The sequence below is a fragment of the Pleurodeles waltl genome, chromosome 12, assembly GCF_031143425.1.
Source record: "Pleurodeles waltl isolate 20211129_DDA chromosome 12, aPleWal1.hap1.20221129, whole genome shotgun sequence".
In the NCBI taxonomy this organism is placed as follows: domain Eukaryota; kingdom Metazoa; phylum Chordata; class Amphibia; order Caudata; family Salamandridae; genus Pleurodeles; species Pleurodeles waltl.
Window position 1 is genome coordinate 44528238 of NC_090451.1, and position 20948 is coordinate 44549185.

The 20948-nt window shown below is 44.9% G+C and overlaps 2 protein-coding genes across 3 annotated transcripts in view; both read right to left on the reverse strand.

Annotated features, from left to right (window-relative positions):
- The window catches only part of EPS15L1 (epidermal growth factor receptor pathway substrate 15 like 1), a 317440-nt gene extending 299209 nt beyond the window's left edge, over positions 1 to 18231 (reverse strand). For both annotated transcript variants that reach the window (XM_069216518.1, XM_069216519.1), the window contains exon 1: positions 18122 to 18231. In XM_069216518.1, coding sequence (XP_069072619.1) covers positions 18122 to 18148 — 27 coding nt within the window. In that variant the 5' untranslated portion in view covers positions 18149 to 18231. The remainder of the gene's footprint in view (positions 1 to 18121) is intronic.
- Positions 18232 to 20714: 2483 nt separating this feature from the next.
- Positions 20715 to 20948, reverse strand: part of CALR3 (calreticulin 3) — a 79991-nt gene continuing 79757 nt past the window's right edge. The window contains exon 10 of the mRNA XM_069215887.1: positions 20715 to 20927. Coding sequence (XP_069071988.1) covers positions 20715 to 20927 — 213 coding nt within the window. The remainder of the gene's footprint in view (positions 20928 to 20948) is intronic.

Sequence of the window (20948 nt, forward strand, 5' to 3'; positions counted from 1 at the left end):
TTTTCTGCAACCACCCCTATACTCTGTGGTTCACCCCTACCTTCAATGAACAACAGCATTGGCAAAGCCAAGAGGTGCTTTTACAAATACATGTGATCATCATGCATGCACACATTAGGTCATAAACTTACGCAGCCCCAGTGGTGATGATGTACACGGGGTAATAGCACATAAGCATTAGGGAGGGCGACTAGGTTTTAAAGCTTATCATTATGAGATGGTAGATAAATATCTTGAAGAGGCTCATTTAAAAAGTTTAAAATGTGCTCCAAGGCCCATTGGTCTAAAGATCACAACTGCAGGGCTCTCCAAAACTCTTCCAAGTGGGGGCAGCAACAAGGAGCTGTGGTGGATTTAAATATTAATAAGATAAAAATCAAACAGAGCGGGTTGTGAGCTCACAAACCATCTCAAAGGACTACAAAAGTGCACAGCTCAAAATACCAGCACCCTTGTCATCAACGAAAGAAAACAGCTTGAGATAGAAATGAAGACTTCCACGTTGGTGGACTGCTTTGAAATAATGCAAGCCTTCAATATACTGGATGCCACATGTCTGGACATGAACTCTCTCCAGACTGCCTAATGAATTTGAGCATCATGTTGGAACTATTATTAAGGGTGGTATCTACTTAGAGGTTGACAATAAAAACTAAAGGAGTTTTATGTTGCTTCAAATACTTCATGTCTTAAGAGTGCACTTGCGAGAACAGAGAGACCTACTGATCTCCCCCCTTTGCAGCCCTGTAGCCGTAGGTAGACGCCCCAGTAGAGAAGACTTTTTGCCACAGGACCGATAAAAGGCCGTACAGTAGGAAATGGTTAACATGCCTCACAAGGTTATAAATGGAATCAGGTATTTAAAAAAATAAATTATCCTTCAAGAACAATGCAGTCACCGAAAGTGGGGGGAATCCCACTGCACAAGTGTCTCTTTCCAAATGTGACATGGGCCAGAAACTTACTGAGCAGCTAGCTGGCAGATATGGAGCCGTGGAATCCTTTGAAACAGAGCCGACTGTGGCCCTATGAATGAATGACTGAATGAGGACTTTTATTGAGAGCAATCTTATCTACAATACAAATGGGGCCTGTGCAGCCCAGTTGAGATAAAGAGCATTAAATGACAGGGGAATTATTTAAAAAGCAGCAGATTGGTCCTTACTTCCTGCCTCAGCATCATCTCCCTCCTCGCCATGGAAGGTTCATTTTTAGCTCCCTCCTCTCACATATGGTTTCCCAAACCCCATGTGGGCACCATGCAGTATCTTAGGATCTGTATACCAGAGCCATCCCAGATATGCAGGATAACCACAGAGTGAAATATTCGGACTTGGTTTCATTCGATCTAAATGTGTCTCATCATTTATCCTTTACCCAGGAGCACAGGAGATCTCAGAGACGTGCAGGGACATAGGTGCTAGACAGTTCTTGCTCTCTCAAGCTTAACTCACCCAAGAGCGACATTGTTTACTCCCCAGCATCCTTCGCCCCGCTACCCTGACCGCCTCCATCTTTCATGGAGAATCCTTGAATAGTTTCACCAATGAGAAACTGTAAGTGTTTTTAAACAATTTGTCACTACATGTATAGGTTTTTTTTCACAGCGTGTGGTACCTTCCTCGAGGGTGGGCAGATACTCACTCAGACATTCACCTGTGTTTTACTTTGTCTTTGTTCATAGCACTCATCCATTTCCTTTCCCTTAAGTCTCCCTCACTCCCCACTACATAAGCAACTAGATGGTGCACCCTGCAAAAACCATGGAATAATCACCCCTCGAAAAAGAACAAGCTGGACCAAGGGCACCCCTTAAAGCACTGTATGGCCTGTCGATAATGCACTCTTGCTGATGCTGCAGGCAGGCTGAGGCCAAGGGTCACCCATGAAACATAAACGGATGTGAGCGCCATCACGGACATAGGGCGTGGGGGATCCAAGCCACAGAGGGCAGGGAGGCGGCGGAGTGCAAAGGAAAGTATTTCCGGTACAACGAAAACCCTCGGGCCAGCAGTCCAACTCGGCTAGTAAATCTGGGGTGGTAACGGCACGCCTGCAGTGAGCAACACCACAAGGCGGGGCAATCCCAGGACGCACCAATACAGCTCCATTCTGAGACCTGGACCTAGGAAGGAGGGATTACACAGAAATGCCGACCCCTCCCCCCACGTGGAGCAAATCAAGCAACCAATAAACATCGGGTGCAAAATGCTAACTCAAGACAAAAGGAATGGCGATTTGAGCCCAAAGTCCTAATTCTGCACAAAAACTGGATTTCTGAATCCGGTTTTGGAATGAAGAGGAACGGCCTGACAGCACCGTAAACGAGGACATTAGCAGTTCATGTGCAGTATTTCTTTTTAGACCTTGGATAACAAAATGCCTGAAACACCACTAGCAGCGCCCTTTCTAAAGCATTCATTTGGTGTCCTATTTCAGAAAAAAAAACATTAAATATGCATGATGCCTGCAGTTTAAAAGCTTCAATGCAATAAAAGCACGTATCAAAGGAATGTTTCGGTAATTATGTAGTTTTCCTTCATGGAAATCGGAGAATGTTTTCAGTGAACACTGTCCCCTGCAGCCAAGGGCCCCTCGGGAACAAAAGCCCGAAGCCAGAACTGTGCGACTCAGATAGATAGATTCATTTTGTTGTGGACAGCTTTCCTGGGTTTATATGAACCGTCAATTCATCTATGTAGCTATGTTCTCTTTGTGGGCCGTGCCGGGTGTAGTAAGTCTACCGGATATCACTGAAGCAGGCAGGCCTTAAAAGCCGAGGACAAATGCTGCAATCCCCTTTGTCTTATCTACCTCGGAAGGATGGAGCATGCCACATCGGGATTCAGGGATGTTACATGTCGGTGGAAGGTAATTCTATACAGAGCCCGAGCTATGACACTGGCGCATGACGAGGAAGACTGGCCCAGGTCCAAAACTCCAAGCCTCAGTTTAACCCAGCTAGTCATGGTGCATGTTAAACACGCAGAGGGTGACATGCTAGTTACACTCACTGCGGGGAGTGGGGGCAAGACTCACTGGTGCCCCTGCCCAGTCTCTGCCCGCTTTGTGCCCAGCTGTTGTGTTTTGCCCCCGCTGAAGTTACAGGCGGGGGTTTGCACCCGGAACCAGGGCGCACACAGACGCAGTGAAATAGCGCCGAGTTAAAGGGGCCTTTGTCAGCTCCTCTGCTGGTGAAGTACCTGTGACGTGAAATACCAGACAGGGGCGATTCAGCAATGAGAGAGACCGAGAGAGACAATGGAAAGAGATGGGGCCACGGATGCGCCACTGCCACTCAAACAGGCAAAGGACTTAGACCACGCAACGGGAACAAGCGCCTCCGTCCGAGAAAACCACAGGAGGCGAGCACGTGGCCTCCCGTGTGTTAGTGTCGCCCCCCCCCCCTCACAACAGCAGACCGCAGGGCTGGAAATCATCATTCGCCATCATCAAAGTGCCTAGATGCCCAGGCTTCTCCAAGCACACCGGCTCGGCTTCCGTCCACCCGCCTTTAATATCTTTTCAACCAAACCGGAGAAAACGTGTACAGCCTGTCAGGCCACATCAGTACAGCGGCAGACATCCCAAAGCGCCTAGAAGTGCGCAGGACGCACAGGGCGCTTTAGAATTCCAGCTATAAGTACTACTATCAGGTTTCGGATAGAAGGAGACCCCAGCAGCAGGGCCCTCGGGACTGAAGCACGACCTGTACCCTGGCTCCGTATAGACCTATTTCCAGAGGAGAGAATCCACCCGGCGCTGCACGGCTAGCAGTTCAACATTCGTGGCTGCGTGCCCAAACGAGGCATGGCTGGCCGTATGTGGCCTATAATCGGTTCCGTGGCAGCCAGAGGCCGGGGTCCGCCTCCTTCCTCAATGCCAGGGCTCCGGGGGTGAAGGAGCCTCGCAGGCAGCCCTCACCTTGGTGCAGGGGCCTAAGGACGAGCGTCTGGAGCGGGAACCAGCTCTGGCTCATCGCAGCCCTGATGCAAGGGACTGCCAGCACAGAGGCGCAGACCCTGCCGTCGGTACAATTAGCAGGAGAATGCCTTCCTCCAGCTCTCATTTCCTTCCCTAACTGGATCTAATCGCTCTCCGGGGATCCCACGCAGACCCACCAGGCCAGCTCCCAAACACCCCTCTGGTTAGCATCCTGATGGTCTCTGATAATGTGTTGTGGCACGGGTGGGCGTAAATCAGTGGCCGCTCTTACTGCCCAAGACACCTCCCAAGTGAACACCCGGTACAGCTTCTCGCAGAATGGGTCCCCTAAGAACATCTGAACTGAGCCCGGCAACACCACCATCCAATAAATATATAAATTGGTCAATGCACCTTTATCCGGCGAGTATATGCGACCTTCAGGTCACTGGGTTAAACTTTAGGTTTGACTTGGCCTTTCATCATTTCGAGATAGATAAGATGCGTGCATGTTCTAGCACTCCACCGCCTCCAAGGCCCATGGACTCTTACTTTTATCAACAGCAGCTCTCCCTTGTATCATCACCAGAGCCAGCCTATGCATAGTAAATGGCTTGGGACCAGAGACCATCATCTGATTCCTAGTTCGTGGTACTGTGGCCCCTACTAATATGCTGAAAAAGGTTACTGCTCTCTAGGACTCTGAACTCATCTGCAGCACCATCAATAACTGAGGATGTGTCACAAACCCCGAGACCTCTTTCCAATGTCCCTTGTCTGAAGGCAGAGGAGACAAGGAATGAAGCTGAGTGAACTAGCACAGGGAGATGATCTTCCCACCGCACACACCTCTTCAACAGAGCCGAGGTCCTTCCACGGGGCCTGGATGCACCGAAGATCAGAGGCCAGAGAGGTCTCCTGTCCACACTGCCTGCTTCCTGCCTCATTTCCTTCCGGAATTTAGGACGGACAAGCCTGACAGTTTCAGGCTCAATTAGTTTCTTGGTACTACAAATTATAATCAGTTGTATGTTATATCATAAACAGAAATATCATCTGATAAAAATAATTGTTTCCTAAATATTGTTTGACAAAATATTGATCCACTGGGTGCTGATCTTCTAGCATTAACCCCCCATGTGGCAACATTTAGGACTAGAGTTATGTCAGATGATATCTTCAAAATAACATTCTGGTACCAACCCTTTCAACTAGAGATATAGGTCTGACTCGACTCCACAAATCACCAGACAAATGTCGGGATCAGAGCATCAGTCTCTGCCTCCATTTTTAACCAGTTCACCAAGTAGGTCAGAACCTGCTCCACGTGGAGAACTGAGTACTGTAGGAGTAAACACCTCTCCTCTTACTAAGATTAGGTTGAAGCTTTTAAGGAGTGTGGTGTGTGGAATGTACCGTACTCTGTGAATAAAAAGCAAAAGGGGAACAGGATATGACTGAGGTTAATATCAAGCAAAATTCACAGAAGAGAACTTCTTTAAAGAAAATATCATCTCAGGAGTGAGCCTCAAGCCTCGGCAGGAGCCATTACACAAGGTTTTGGACCCGTCTCGTTGTTGAGTAAGTGATTGTGAAATGCTTCTTGGCAGCCGTGCTGCTTTGATATGTTGTGTATAACTTGAAAGTAATCTTTGAAGAGCTCGTACTTCGCTATCAGGAGGTAGGCACGTAAACAAGCGAAGGAGGAAGGTCATCGGTGGCTGAGTGTTTCTGGAAATGGACCTGCTTACGACTTTGTTGCCTGTTCTGAAACATTCAGTGCCAGCCCTACAGCCTCAATATTATAACACGTTGCAAGGGTAGAAGAAATAATACAATGGGTAGTAAGGCCAAATATATCCAACAAACAGTTGATGTCTAACCAGAGCCAGACCACTGAGACGCACACCGTACCAGTGAGATGATTCGGACCAAGCCACCAAGAAGTGGAATAGATCACCAAACCGTGGACCAGATCACTGAGAGACGGACTGCACCACTGAGATGCAGCCCCAGCAGCAAGAGGTGGACAACACCACCAAGAAGCAGACCGCACAACCGAGATGTACATCTTAGCAATAGCTATCTGACTTTTGTGCCCCGCTTTTGGATATTTTTTATACAAGTTCACATACTGTCTAGTGAAATATTGTGACACACTTGTCGGCCTCAAAGCTGTTGGCGTTTGTAGGAGATGCATCAATGTATTTTGCTACAGTTATCGGAAAAGCTTTACAATGTGTTTCTTTGTGCCAAACGTATGTTTTAGCATTTTGTGAACTTTCTCGCTTACCACTTCTCCAAAGGACATTTCAAGTGTCTCCTTTCAGCACTCGAAATGGTCTGCTAGCAACTAGAAGCTGTGCACTAGCCTGAATGGGAATTCTCAATGAGAAATGGAAAAAAAATGCATTTTTTCCACCAGACGTACACTGCCACTATTCTTTCATTTATACACAACAAGCTTGTGCTATGGATATAAATGGGATCACTGTGTCGTTGCTTCCTGTTAATCTGAACCCTAATACCAGCTGAATAATCATCCAATCATTAATAAATAGCTGCACATAGGAAGAGAGGGCAGTGTCTACAGTTCCTTTAGGGGATGTCTGCATGGTCACATCTGGAGGCTGTGCTGGCCCAGATATTGTTACTGCTATAGAGACAATCTGCTGTGAGGTAACAGGGATTTTCGGGGTGCCTCTACAGAGCGGACAGAAAAAGCAAGCAGGAGAGATGGGTTTGTGTCCCTAAAGAAGGATGGAAAGTACCCATGCCTCCATCTTACACAAAGATGGCGCCTCTACACACTGTAACAATGTACCTGCTGAAACCATTCACAGGATAACAAGCGATGGTAAGCAACAGCTTTCAGGTGACTCGTCCTTCCTGCCTGTGATTCCAGTAGTCCACACAGTCTCAGATAGAGAACACACAGCATATTTTCCTTGTCTTTCAGTAGAACAGTGGTGGTAAGCACTTTGTAAATGCTATTGCGATACAATACACTTTTATCCACATCAAAGAATTGAAAGTCTGAGTGGACCCCCCAGGACGTGAACCTGCCACCATGAGACCAAACACAGATTCCAAAAGTGCATGTTTTAGTCCACTCGAGCCACACGAAGGACCTCAAGAAATATAACCTCATCACCGCCATCCTTATGGAACTTCACTGGTTCGTCTTGCCACCTTGCACCATCAAAAAAACCAAATGCACCGTTTACAAAGTCATCAGGACCGGCATCCCACCCGCCTGCGTAATAAGCACATCACTTTTGCTGGCCCTTGGCACACCTGCAGGCAGGACACCCTTAGACTCGAGACCAATACATGCAAGAAAATCAAAGAAAACATGGTCAAAAAGAGCTTTATTACGTTCCCAGGATCTGGAGTGACATCCTGTCTCAATAAGTGCCTACCTGTTTTCAGTTTAAGGAAGAACTGAAGCCATGCCTCTTTAAAGCACATAACATTGTTTCATAAACTACTTACTACCGCCCTTCTCAGAGTCCAGCAGCTCAACCTAGATTCACTCTCTGATGGTGCCTCTGCCTCCAACTCGGTAAAGCACTCCAATGGCTACTGGCAAAGTTCGTGCTATACAAATACCTCACGCTTACAACAATTTTAAAAAGTGGTGCAAGGAACACAAGTATAAGAATAAGAAGTATGTTTGTCTGGGATAAAAGGTAAGGTTGGGATTTAAACTTCCGTAGTAATACAGACAGCTGTCATTTAATGGAATGGCTAACTGGAAGTCAGAGCGATTTTAGCAGCCCAGGGAATATGCTGCTCTCTGCTTGATGTGGCAAGAAGATGGGCTTCCAGTTCAGTTTTCGATTGATTTGAAGTTGACAAATTCAGTAGGCAGAGGTGCCCTGGTGTAGAGCATTACCATAAAGGAGGATTGGCGAGACTGAGGCGGTAACAAGCGGTCTTCAAAGGTTTCTGGATCAGCACTGGAAGGATCCTCTTGAGTTGCAAGAGAGATGAGGCTAGTTTAAACCTCAGGAATTTCTTCTACCGTGATAAAAGGACAGCAGGTAGCAATAAAGTCAGGGTCAAGCGACTGCTGTCTCCTAAACCGCTCCGATTCCCATTACCTTCACAGTACTGCAACAGAGGTGCAATTGAAGATGGAGGGAGAGTAAGAGAAGTATTTCCAGAAAAGTAGTAAAGAGTAAGGAGGACCAAGGGGTAAATCCACCTACCATCATGACAGAAGGTCCCACTTTATTACGAGAACTCTACAGCGGCCGGCACAATGCAGAACTGAGTTCAAACACAGGACTGAACAAAAACGCAAGGCTAAATGCAATCACAGGTCTGAGCGTAAAATCAGAGCCTGAGAGTGAGTGGGGCATGCCTTGTTGCAGCATGAAGGAAGAGGACAGTGTGGTAGTGTTTATCTGCTATAAAGGTCCATGAGGGTTTGCTCAGGATGACCCTAACTACAGATTTAACGTAGTGAATCCAACTAACAAAATTTGTTTAAAATTGGAGGACTGTGCACAGATTATGAACCAGATACCTTCGCTTTCATGCTTCAGCTGAATGTAACGTTGGGAATATGGTAACCTGAGCGTCTCAAAGTGGCAGTGGAACTAAAACTGGTTATTTTGTTGGGATGCCTAGATGCAAATGCAAGAAATACTTGAATGAGGTGGAAAGGGACTGAATAGTAAAATAAATTAATCTTGTTCTCTCTGAAGGAGGAAACATACTGCAGAGAACCCAACTTAGTTAGTAAAGACTCTGTGAAAATTAGAGCAACACTGGGAAACCGGTAAAACAATGGCCTCTGCCTGCAAGTGCTTTACTCAAGTAGATCACACCTACTATCCAATACACTTAAGAAACTGGTGTGCCAATAAAAAACCTGTGACAGAGCCCACTCTCATTAACCGAAAGGTAGGAGAGTCAAAATCCCAGGAAGAGTGGGGGTCTGTCTTCCATCCTTCTAAGGGTGAATTAAATAAGCAATGCCGAGTTCAGCAGTCTCATCTATCATAGGAGCACTTGAAGGCAGGTAGCTTTGGGTACTAAATAGTATTTTAAAATATTGAACACTGGCATTGGTGAAGGCAACAAATGCCTTTAAATTACTACAGATGGTAACAGTAAATTAAACTGCTCTGGACTGAGTGAAGGCTTAGAGCAGAATGGATAGAGTCGGAACCAGGACAGGAGCAAAGGGCATACTTATGAAAAGACAAGAGAAATACATAAATATGTCATGAAAAATGGATCCCAAAAATGGAAGTTGGTAAACCCATGCAAAAGGCACGGAATCACCACTTGGAAACTACGAAATCTTCCAACATACATAAAACACAAAGGGGACAAAAAGCAGTAACCAATGGAAATTCAAAATAAGAGTATATGACTCTGAACGGAAATAAGTATCCGTTCCTAAAAAGGTTCTTAAAGCCGACCGCTGCAATCAAAACAGAGGCGGTGGACACAGCAGGGAAGTCGGAGCACTGGACAGGGAGGGCTACAGTTTTAAAGTAGTACCTTTCGCAGTGCAAAGCAAGAACTGAACTCACTGGAGGTGGAAGGATACCCTTAAACATGCAATAACATTAGGAGAGATGAATACTCTACTGGGCTAAGCCAAGCCGTGATTGGCAAAGTCGCAAGCCAATAGCTGAAAGAGGCCAGTCAAAGAAAGCTAATTGTTGAATGGAGCTACCCGAAGATCACTATATATACATTCTTAGCAATAAGTCTAATTGACAGCTGCCAGGTCAAAACGTAGACCTCAAAATGAAGCTCAACAACATGACAAAACTGAAAAAATACTAGAAAATTAAAGGGCAGGAAGAGGAGGTTAGTCTTCAAAGGGGAAGCTAGCCAAGGATATACTAGTTATAGATGTAAATATCAAAAGGAAGTACCCAACAAAAAGGAACAAGTTGTTTAAAGTCAAAAGTAGAAATACAGGATGAAATGATTAAAAACAAATAGCAAATAAAAGAATCGGGAAGTTATTCATGCAATAATATCTACGAAAGGAGAATTAATTTACCAGTTGTGCAAGAAAACCTTTCTGAAGGAATGAGCACATTACAATGATGATAGTTCAAGCTTCAGATGCAGGACTCAGAATGGTACCCTCGGGTTCAAGTTACTTCAGTATATTTTCTGGTTCAAGTTTCCCTACACACTCAGCTGGACACCAGTACCCAAAGGTCACAAATACTCTAGTTGATACTTCACATAAAGCACTGGACACGAGTACTCAGAAGTTCAAAATACTTTATTTAGCACAGTCCTGTTTCAAGTTTTCATACAGGGGGCTGGACATGGGTCTTCTATACTTTTGAATAGTCCTAGCTCATGCTTTACACACAGTGTTGGGCATGGATCCCTAACACGTTGGTTCTTCCCTAGTCCATGCAACGCTCACAAGGATGGATATAGGTGCCCACAAGTTCCAAATACTTAAATACAGCCCTTGTTCATGCTACACACAGAGGACTGGAGATAGGTACTCTCAAGTTCCAAATATTTCAGTACAGCCCTCGTTCAAGCTGCACAAAGAGGGACGGAGATGGGTACTTATAGTACAGTGCTGGTTCAAGATTCATACAGAGGGCTGGCAATGCTTACCCACGGATTCAAAATATTTTAATACAGTTCTGGTTCACGCTTCACACACAGTTGAGGTAAGTACCCACAGATTCAAAATACTTTAGAACAGTCCTTGGTCCTGCGTCACACGCAGGGTTGGAGATGGGTGACCACAGGTTTAGTATGCCCTGGGAGTAGAGAGATCGCATTGGCTGACTCAAGTGGTCCAAGTACGTTAATATGGTTATCACTCTTGCTCCACACAGAGATGTAGACCTGAGGACCAAGGGGTACTGGTACATTCTTAGAGCAGCAAGTGGTTCCTATTACAAAGCAGGAGATGGACACAATCCCTGAGGGGATGCCACCTTTGTACAGCGTTAGTTCCTGCTCTAGCTACGGTCACTGAACACGATGATTCACAGACCCGTTCACCTAGGTGTAACTCTTGTGGCATCAGAGGGGACTGGACACCAAGATCACGAGGGTCACATCCTACTCTTCAGATTGATGATTCTATTAAGTCCTCTGCCTGCAGCAAGGCTCACTACTGCCCTAGACTCCTTACCAGGGTTCAGTGTAACACATTTCACAGAGAAACTCAAGACCAACAAAGAAAAAGACATTCATCACAGCCAGTAATTCAAGAATACTGTAAAGGCCTGGCTGTGACTACTAATTCATCATGTAGTATGCTTTTTCAAAGGAATCCAGAACACCTTTCCAACATCTTTTTTTAAAGATTCATGCTAAGGTTTCACAATAAGTGCTGTGCACTTTTTAACGTCACACAATTAATAGGAGTTCACATATTTTTAGTACGTTTGTACGGCTTTCAAGAATTTTGTGCGCTTTTTAATAACAATATTGCTCACTTATGAAAAATAAATGTGGCGTGTGTTTTGTAAGAATTCCACTCAGCCATCACTGTTCAGCATTTTTTCCTCAATTAAATCCAGTGAACTCTGCAAACCTAAAGACACCTTTTCTAATCGAGCCTCATGTGCAAAAATGTTTGTCCTTTCCCACGGGGAAAACATTTTTTTTCCCATGGAGAAAACTCTTCCCTACTACTCTGTGTTGTTAAGTTTTTTCAATAGAATCAGGAGGAACCTGGAGCAAATTCCCACCTCTCGGAGACGCCAGTGCCTCCTCCCATTCCTCGTCCTCCAGATCTCCCATCTCCCGCACCCACCGCTGCCTAAGGTGTTGGAGTGTGGCGAGTTATTAATCATGGTGTTGTAGGTGAGGGAGACGCTGTGCATATTACTGAGGATATCATAGAAAGATAACCAAAGTGTACTCACTCTGATGCATGAGACTTAAAAAACAATACTTTCTAATATGTTAGAAGTACAAAATCTGGGAATTTTAATAAAAAGAAAGCTCTTTTCATATAAAATGTTAATGCCGACATGTCTGACTTTCATTCTAAAACTTTCTTCACAAACAAAATTAATGGGCACCACATTTACACTCCCGCGAGATTTAAAAACAAAGCCCACCATATGGAGAATTCGCTAATAAAGAGTCATCAACTCCTACACTGCTGCAATGGTTGGACACCAATGTGAGACACTTCAACTTGCTAGTGTAATTATGTGCATCAATTCTGCAGCTTTTAGGACAAGCCAAGGTAAAAGAAGGAAAGACTACTGGACCAGTCCCACTGGAACCCACAACAATATAAGACCAAGCTCATCAACCAACATCTGAAATTACAACCCATTCACCAGGGACCCAAACCACCCTGTAAGCTATCCCGCGCCACATAACCAAGCATCTCCGCTTCACTATGCTGAAAATGACGCCAAAGATAGAGAAAAACAAGCACAACTCTTTATATTTAAACTGAAGAGTGCCAAGCAATAGTGGGATCGGTTGTTCAGGGATCCAACACACTGGCTCCATCCGCAGGTTATCATCCTCAGCAAAGAAATGGGCGAGCGGAAGAAACTGCTGATCTCACTGAGCTCGACATCCGCCTGTCCAGTGATCAATGACCTGAAGCTCCAGCCGCGCATTCCCTGCAGTGTGCTTATCTCTGCACTTAGTTCCTCACAATTGTCATCCTCCTCACCGCACATCTGCTGAAGCTGCCCTGCATCAACCGTGGGCGATCTCAGATACAAACTGAGAAGGGTGGAGCAACCATGTGTAGGAAGTGAGCTACAAACATCTCCAGCCAAACATCTGTGCGTCTGGGTTGGGTATTCAATAATGTTCTATGATTTTATGGTATCTACAGCAGTATTGCAGATCGAAGCGACTCGGGGCCCTTATCTGCCATTTGCTTAAATGTACTAGGTGATTCCCCTGGGAAAGATATGCTGAGAGGCTAGTCAGAGACCTAATGCTTATGTTCAGAATGTAGCAAGTTAAGACGCCCACAGGCTGACTGAACACCAGGAGTGGAGAAGGGAGAAGTGGGACTGGGAGAGTAGGATGTAGAATGAGACTAGCAATTTAAGACACTTGTATCTCTTCAGATGCAGACATCACAAGCCAGGTTTACAAAGGGATTTTTGGCCGTATGCATACATTTATGGCCAAAAATGGATGGAGTTATGTGTCCTAACTATTCCTAAAAAGATACCTAGCAAGTAAAAAAACATTTACGCTTATGTAGTTGCACATCACAAATCCAGGTGTTCCAAGGTATGGGCAGCGTTGTGAACCAATGAAGGCTTAGAAAGTGTGCCTACACGAGCCCTGACACAATCCTCCCCTGAAAAGGAGAAGGCGACACTAGGCAGTATCTGGGAGTAAAAACGAAACAGAGTCTGGCAAAAGCTGCAAATCATGGTACACTGGTGGAGAGATACTGAAGCAGGGCAGAGAGAGTCCCAGGACACAGGCATCTCCCTATCCCCATCTACCACTGCTTCTGTAGTAACTGATCAACACATTTGCCTGCAGGCCCAGAAATGAAGCAGGAGGTGGACAGGCGAAAGCTTGGAAAAGGGGGGGTTACCAGACATTCTCCTCGAGTGCACTCATTGTAGAGGACAGGGGAACTCTGTCAGCCAGTCATGCCTCTGTGGGCTCTGAAATGGATCTTATCTCGTGCATAGAACCAAGGTAGTATTAGCGGAGGTGTTTTTGGTTCTCTCTTGTTCACGGCAGCCATTCATCTGACAAACACAGCTTTTTTTAATTTCTAAATTTTGTCTAGTCACAGGCATTACCTGGTTTTAGCACAGCAAATTAATGTGATACCACCACACGAGGAAGTCAACCAATTCTGATTACTTAGGTGACTAGCCCCTCATCACTGTTTGAAATGAATCTTGTCTACTAATATAAATGCAGAAAACAATATTGGGGTCTCTGCTGGTCTAGAAACCAACCAGCATTGTCCAGAGACACTCTACCCCATTATTAGCTCAGGTACCAAAATCTATACAGCATTCAAACTGGGTAATTTTACAAGGGGTGTCTTGCTATGTAAACTCTTTTCTTTCAGAAAGAACGAAACCTGTGGTTTATGTAGGGAGGTGGGGTGTTCAGGAACTCTTGCAGGCAATGTACATCTGCAATTTTCTAATTTTCGCATTGCATCTGACCTTGGTGAGGGCAGCTTTCCTTCATACGAGACAAGCCATTTTCATGGTCCTGTGCCATGATTGCACCTACCCTACATTACAGTTTTGGAAGAGTATATTGCGTGTATGCAAGAACCTGGTTCCCAGACAATCTAGTATGTAAGTGTTTCATGCCTTCACTTTTCTACTGATGATAAATCTTCCTGTGCCACTGATGTTCTCAGTCATCTACTGCCGCTTTTTTACCAGGCCTGTGGGATGATGAATAGTAGCATCCAACATCAACTGTGAACGACAGGGACGGTGGGAGTTGTATGTTCTTGTCCAAATACGTATCTTTCAGTTGTCCTCAGCCAATCCCTGTACATTTCCAAGATTGACCCTAGGATTGCAGCTAACCGAAGCATCCATTAACTACGGACATACCAGCATGCCTTCCTGAAACCAATTCAGCTCTCGGTTTAATGAAAGGCTTATGCTGCATTCGGTGAGCTAAATTTGAAATTATGCTAACGTCCAAGGAAAACTTTTTTAAGGTGATCCCAACGGAGGATTACGCACTGGTTCTCAGACATCCCGCACCAAGAGATGTTATTTGATTTCAGATGCTCTTTTGTGTAGTACAACCAAGAGAACATCTGTTGAGTACAACTAAGAGATGGTTGGGAGTCGATGAGCCTCAAATTTCTGAATAAGTGCTAAATCTGCGAGAGAAGCCAGCAGTGCAATTTTCATAGTATTATGGAATAAATTACAGAGGCAGACTCACCTCTGGAAACAACACTTCATTCTTATGTGAAGTTTATCCATCACCTGTTCCCTCTAATCACGTCTCGTAAGTACCTTCTACAGAACTGGAACTCTTGAAATGCTCAACATTGTGGCACCACTATTTGCCATACCCATGATTTACTCTGTTTTCTCTTTCTTTTGCCTAACTATATCAACTAAGATATACTTCACAAGTTCCACGTATTTTTTCATACAATATTTTTCATTAAATGGATTTCTCTGGGCATTGCATCATTTATGCATCAGGGTATTCCAATTGCAACAACTTTAGCTGTGTTTGCCCAATATTTCCTCCAAGGAAACCAGTACACTCTGCGAGATGCTACAGAGGGTAGGAAGATGCTGGTGACATTAGAAACATTATTTTAACTAATTAGCTAATCCCCAGCTCTTATTATGTTATACCTGACATGTAAACACCTTAGTAGTCTAGTGTTTTACTGAAGAGCAGGAAGCCTCAAGCACAGAGATAAGGAATTCCACATACAGCAAAGTCCTACATCACACAGGTGTGCAGTGGGACATAGTCAGACACAGACCACGTTCTCAGCGGATGGGCCTTCTCTTCTTGCCCAGGCATTTGTGTTTGATGGGATGGAGGAATAAATTAAATTACTGATCTTCAAGTATTCCAGGAGTGAGATGGAAATGGACATCTGACAACCATTTGAATTATCATACTCTAAAATCACAAAAACGTAGCTTCAAGACACACCCCAGCAGCAAAGCTGCAGTCCCAGCATCTGTCTCAGGTCCAAATTCACCACAAGCATCTGCCACAAGATAAGGTACAAGGAAGAGAGGCAGATCCTCAGGGTTTTCCTCCATTGACCTCAACACATCTTAAATTAATAAAATATCAGCCTAAATATTTTCCAGAAAGACTAGTCACCGCCTCAAATGGATCATCCTCCTTTTTGCAGAGATAAGCCATCACCATCACCCTATCAATTCTTTACAGTAGCTGAACAATCAGGTACCCCGATGGATAAAGCTACCAACCACCAGATTCATAGGACACCAGCCTTTGACCCGTCTCCACTGGAAACACCTTCTAACCATTGCACTCATACGGCAGCACGTTGGACTTGTAGCATTTGGCTATTATTAATCAATCATTTTGATATTTGTGTATTCGAAATTATGTTAAAATCAAACACATAACAAGCAAATCACTTAAACTTCACTTCGATACATTCTTCAACCCCCACTATAGTTCTCATTTCAGTGAAACACAACGTTGATATTCTTAGACTATAAACCAGACATGGCAATGATTCAAAGACACACAATCATAACGTGGAAAAGTCCTAAAGCAGCTGCGGTGGATACGGTGCCGCTATATTTAAAATGCAAACAAATTAATTAGATAATTTCTTGGCAAAAGTTAACATCCTCTTAATGATTCGAGAGAAATCAGTCCTTGTCTATTAACTGAGGTCCAGATTAAGATCAAACTTTTTAGAGGGAGCATTTCTTAAGGCTGTGCCCCAAATGTTATGGCCACTCTGCCAAACGGGTTGTAATTACAACCACACCTGGGTCACTCAAGTACACCTGTACTACAAGTTTAAGATGTTTTCTGGTCATGAATCAGGAGGATTCTGGGGTTCTCAATTTAGATATAGTTCAGAATGTCAAGTTAATTTGAGTGTGTCTGGTGACTGCTGTGCTGCGGATGGGTGATCTGTGGAATGCAGCGCTGTATGTGCCAGTGTCAGATGGCTACAGTATTGTAAGGTGTCAAGCGAGAATCAGATCCGGGTTTTCGAGTTGTGTATCCATTAAAATGTCATCCTGGCAATCTAAGGTGAGAGCTACCCTGAACACCTATAGGCACATGTAATGCTGTGATGTCTCAAAGGGGTGTTATCGTGGTGCGGGTGCTAAGAGGCCTCAGGAATCATCAGGTGGTGCAAGGAAATCAGGCTGTGTTGCACAACCTCAAATATGTATTGAGGGTCACACGGATGCTGATGGTGGTGTAAAGCCCGGGCCATTACATGAGGAAATGTTTGTGGTTCTCAATTCATGGTATATGGGAAGGTAGACCGACCTCAGGCTAGTGACATGTTGGAGGCACAGAAGGCACCTAAGGATAAAGTATGCTGTAGCATGAACATCTTAAGTGGATGCACTGCTGGACGGAGAAGGAAGTATCTTTGGTCGGTGTATGTTGTAGGCAATGGCACCTCAGATAGTTGCTTTGTTAGAGGCATGGAGAATATCTTAGGAGGATTAGACAGGAAGCACAAGCTTCTTTGGCAGAGGTGTTCTGGCGGAATGTGATCCTAGGCGGATGCATTGCTGGGGGAAGAAAGAATCATTTTTCGAGAACGTATGCTGTGGGTAAGCCAGAGGAGCCTCAGATGACTGCTTTTCATAGGGCATAGACATCACCTCAGAACGGTGGAGGCAGAAGCGTCATGGCTGGAGGTATGCTTGACCACGAGGGACTTAGATGAATTCATTCTAGGTGCATCAGAAGCATGATTAGGGTGTATAGCTGCTACATTTTAGTTAAATGTGTGCTGGGGGCATGCTTTTCAATAGTGTACACACAAGCATATTTGGTGGCTATATGGTGGGTGTGTGGAGTGGTGGCACTGCTGGGAGCACGGAGGAATACCGGAGGTGTACGCTGTCCACTGGGAGTCTCACATGGACGCTTTGCTTGGGGCAAGGTGCCTCAGGTGGATTCTCTGCCGGAAGCAATGGAGGTTCTGGTGGATGCTAAGCAGAGGGCATGCAAGTGGGGATGTAAACTGGGGACAGGCGCATCAGAGGTGCGTGCATGGACGGGCAGTGCATGCTGATGCCTGGAACACTGGTGGGTGCATACAGGGGGCAGCAGGGTCTCGTGGTGGGTGCATGCAGGGGGCAGCAGGGTCTCGTGGTGGGTGCATGCAGGGGGCAGCAGGGTCTCGTGGTGGGTGCATGCAGGGGGCAGCAGGGTCTCGGGCGGTGGGGCTCTGGGTGGGGTGCATGCTGTGGCAGGTACGTCCCAGGAGGAGGTGTGCTTGGAATAAGGGCGATCACAGCAGGATGACATTCTGAGGCCAGGTGGCTCCCTGGGAGAGTTTAAAGCAGGCTGTCAGCGCAGAGACATGCTCCCCCGTCAGCTGTCACCGAGGGAGGGGCAGGTCTCGGTGTCCCGGCTCTACCGGCCTCACGCCCCCACCCCGCGCAGGGCGGGCCACCGCCTGGCCACGCCCGCCCCGAGCCGGGGAGGCAGCCCTTCCCCTCGGCCCCCGCGCCGAGCGCACCCCAGCCCGTCCTACCTGAGTGAGAGGGATGAGCGCCGCCATCTTCCCCCGTCACCCCGGGAAGCGCGCGCCCGGCCGCCACCGCTCTGCTGGAAGCGCGGGCACGTCAGCCGGAGGGCGGGGCGTCACAGAGACAGGACCGACCGAGGGCGGCCTGCGACATGGAAGAGGGACAACAGGCCGGTCAACGGGGCGGCCATCTTGTAATGGGGCCGATTCCTGAGAACGCTAACCTATTTTTTTTAAAACGGTATTTTTCGAAATGTATACATACAGAATGTCTAATAACAGGACACTAAGCTATACTTTATAATGTTTGAGAACAATAAACAGGACTATTCCACCACAAGTATTAAAAACACATTTTGTCACGTCATTAGAAAATGGAGACGTTGAACATTCTGGATTGCTTAAACCCATTTCTGTAGCATACAATACATTGATCTTGATAAAAGTCAAGTTACCTAGTCTGCTGGTCTCCAAAGGTAGGTTTGAAGATGGCCTCTCGGTTCTCGCAATGCCACTAAATGGGGAGGCATCTACAGGTATTATGTCTGGAATAGACGACGCCCCCATTCTAAAGTGGCCGCTCCGTTCGCTTCAACCCTTCTGCAAAGCAGCTCAAGAGAGCCTGATTTGGAAACCTTAATCATACAAATCAAACCATGTAAGAACACCAACATCAAATTACCTAGTCATCATGCATGCATTTTAATTTAGGAAATTCTGCCAACGAGAAATCCGAGGAGAAGAACTATAGAAGACCCATTTATAGTCCACACAGTCAAGAAAAGTTAAACGTTACTCCCAAAGTCTTACCTTGCCATTTTTGCTCGAGTACACAGCCTCAGTAGGAGATTTACATATAAAGGTAAGCAAGGTTACCAGAAGACTCCTGTTCAAGGGGAAAAAACAGAGTCATGGGTTTTTCTTCAGCAACCGAATTCATCATAGATGATGTAGCCTTGGCTATTTTCAGCTGAACAAATTCTTCTAACACACCTGTAACTTCAGGAGCTAATCACTGTATAAAAACAATAAAGTTATACGTTTGAAAAAATAGTATACTGAATGAAGCACTGAGGCTGCAAGACGACGACAAGGCAATCATTAAACAGAAGACTGTTCTAAGTAAACAAGCGCAGGTGAGGCATAAGAAACAAGAATGCAAGCACAAGACTTGTACGACAAAAGGGCAAACCAATAGAACACATTGAAATCAGGTGAAATACAAGAAAAGACTAACAAGCATGCAGGAGTAAAGCATAAAGGAAAAATTGAAAACTAATAAGGCATGGCAAGATCAAGAATACTATCAACTGTTACAAATAAGGCAGGATAAAGTAAGAGACAAAATTGTCAGGACAGGCACAACCAGCCTAGAAGCGGTAACAAACAAAAACCATGAACTGCAAGCTATTCTAGAGACTGCAAGACAACAAACAGCAATGGGCGGGTAAAAGAAGGAGCAAAATAAAGACTGCAAGCAGACACATGACACTCGGATTAAGCAGAAAGGACACAGCGATCAGAAATATAGGAAAGCAAAAGAGAAAGCAAAGGAAATTGGAAGCAGGCGAACAGCGAATAAACTTGGAAGCAAAACAGAAAGAGGTCCTACAGTGAACGAATGGACTGGAAGCAAGGGACAGATAAGATAGGAATATCAAAAGAAATACATGACCTGAAGAAATCTGCAGAAGCCTGCTCTGGGACAGGACACAGCTGTAGCAGACAGAAGGTATAAACAGGCCAGCAAACAAGCACCAAGAGTTGCAGTACACAGAGGCAATCAAACAATGTATGAATAAGAAGTTGTATGCATTGACAGCTTAAAAGCACTTCCAGGCAATAGGGTGGAGTGACATGATTGGGATAGGAAGAACTGTTCTAGTAATATTTAAAGCACACCCGAAACTGCAAAGCATTTTAAGATCTATTGTCCATGGAAACAAGGTTAGATTTTTCATTGACACAAAGAAGTGATAGGTGGGTTTTAAACGAGTTTGATGATGATTTGCGGGTAGAAGCTGGTCTGTGCACCTGCCAGAGTTACTGAGATGACATTGTACAACTTTTGTGCAGTAAACTAGACTCTCGTTGTCCCATCCATTTAAACAGAGGCGCAAGGTAAGGCAAGTTTGAAGTCGCACTGTCTTAAAAGAATTACCTTTCTATGAGCTTTGTTTTCTAATCACTGAAGCCAAATGATCAAGTTTTCTGAAAGAATTGCTTTTGCCACACAAACTGCCTGTGCCTTGATTGCTAGTAAAACGGTGCCAAAGATATAACAAAAGAAACCCAGACTAGATACATTATTTAATATAACTGTAAGATATGTTTACACGAGCTCTGCACATGTTACTTTATCATGAACAACAAGACCATAATGTGAAAACCATCGTTTTTTGGCTAAAGTTCTTTAATGAAAAGTGTCCAGTCAACAGTCTCTTATAAACAAACGACTTTATAAAGAAAATAAATTCTTCACTTAAACGTGTCGAAACTGAAAAAACACCCCAATTGACCACTGGCAAGTTAAAATATAAATAAATGAATTAATGAGTGAGCATTTATGGAATTCATTATAAAGTTAAAAACATACAAGTTACATTTCGTCCTTCGTTCGTTTCAAATGATGATCTGCATTATTGTCCTCATCATCATCACTTTCGTGATCTTCATCTTCGTCATTCTCCTCCTCATAAACAAAATTGTCATACCCTAGCTCTTGAATTCTTTGAATCCGTTCCACTTCTTGTCTTTGTCGCTTTTCTTGAAGAATTCGGTCAAGTTTATCTTTCATTTTCTTTTCAGCCACCTAAAAGTTACAACATCGTTT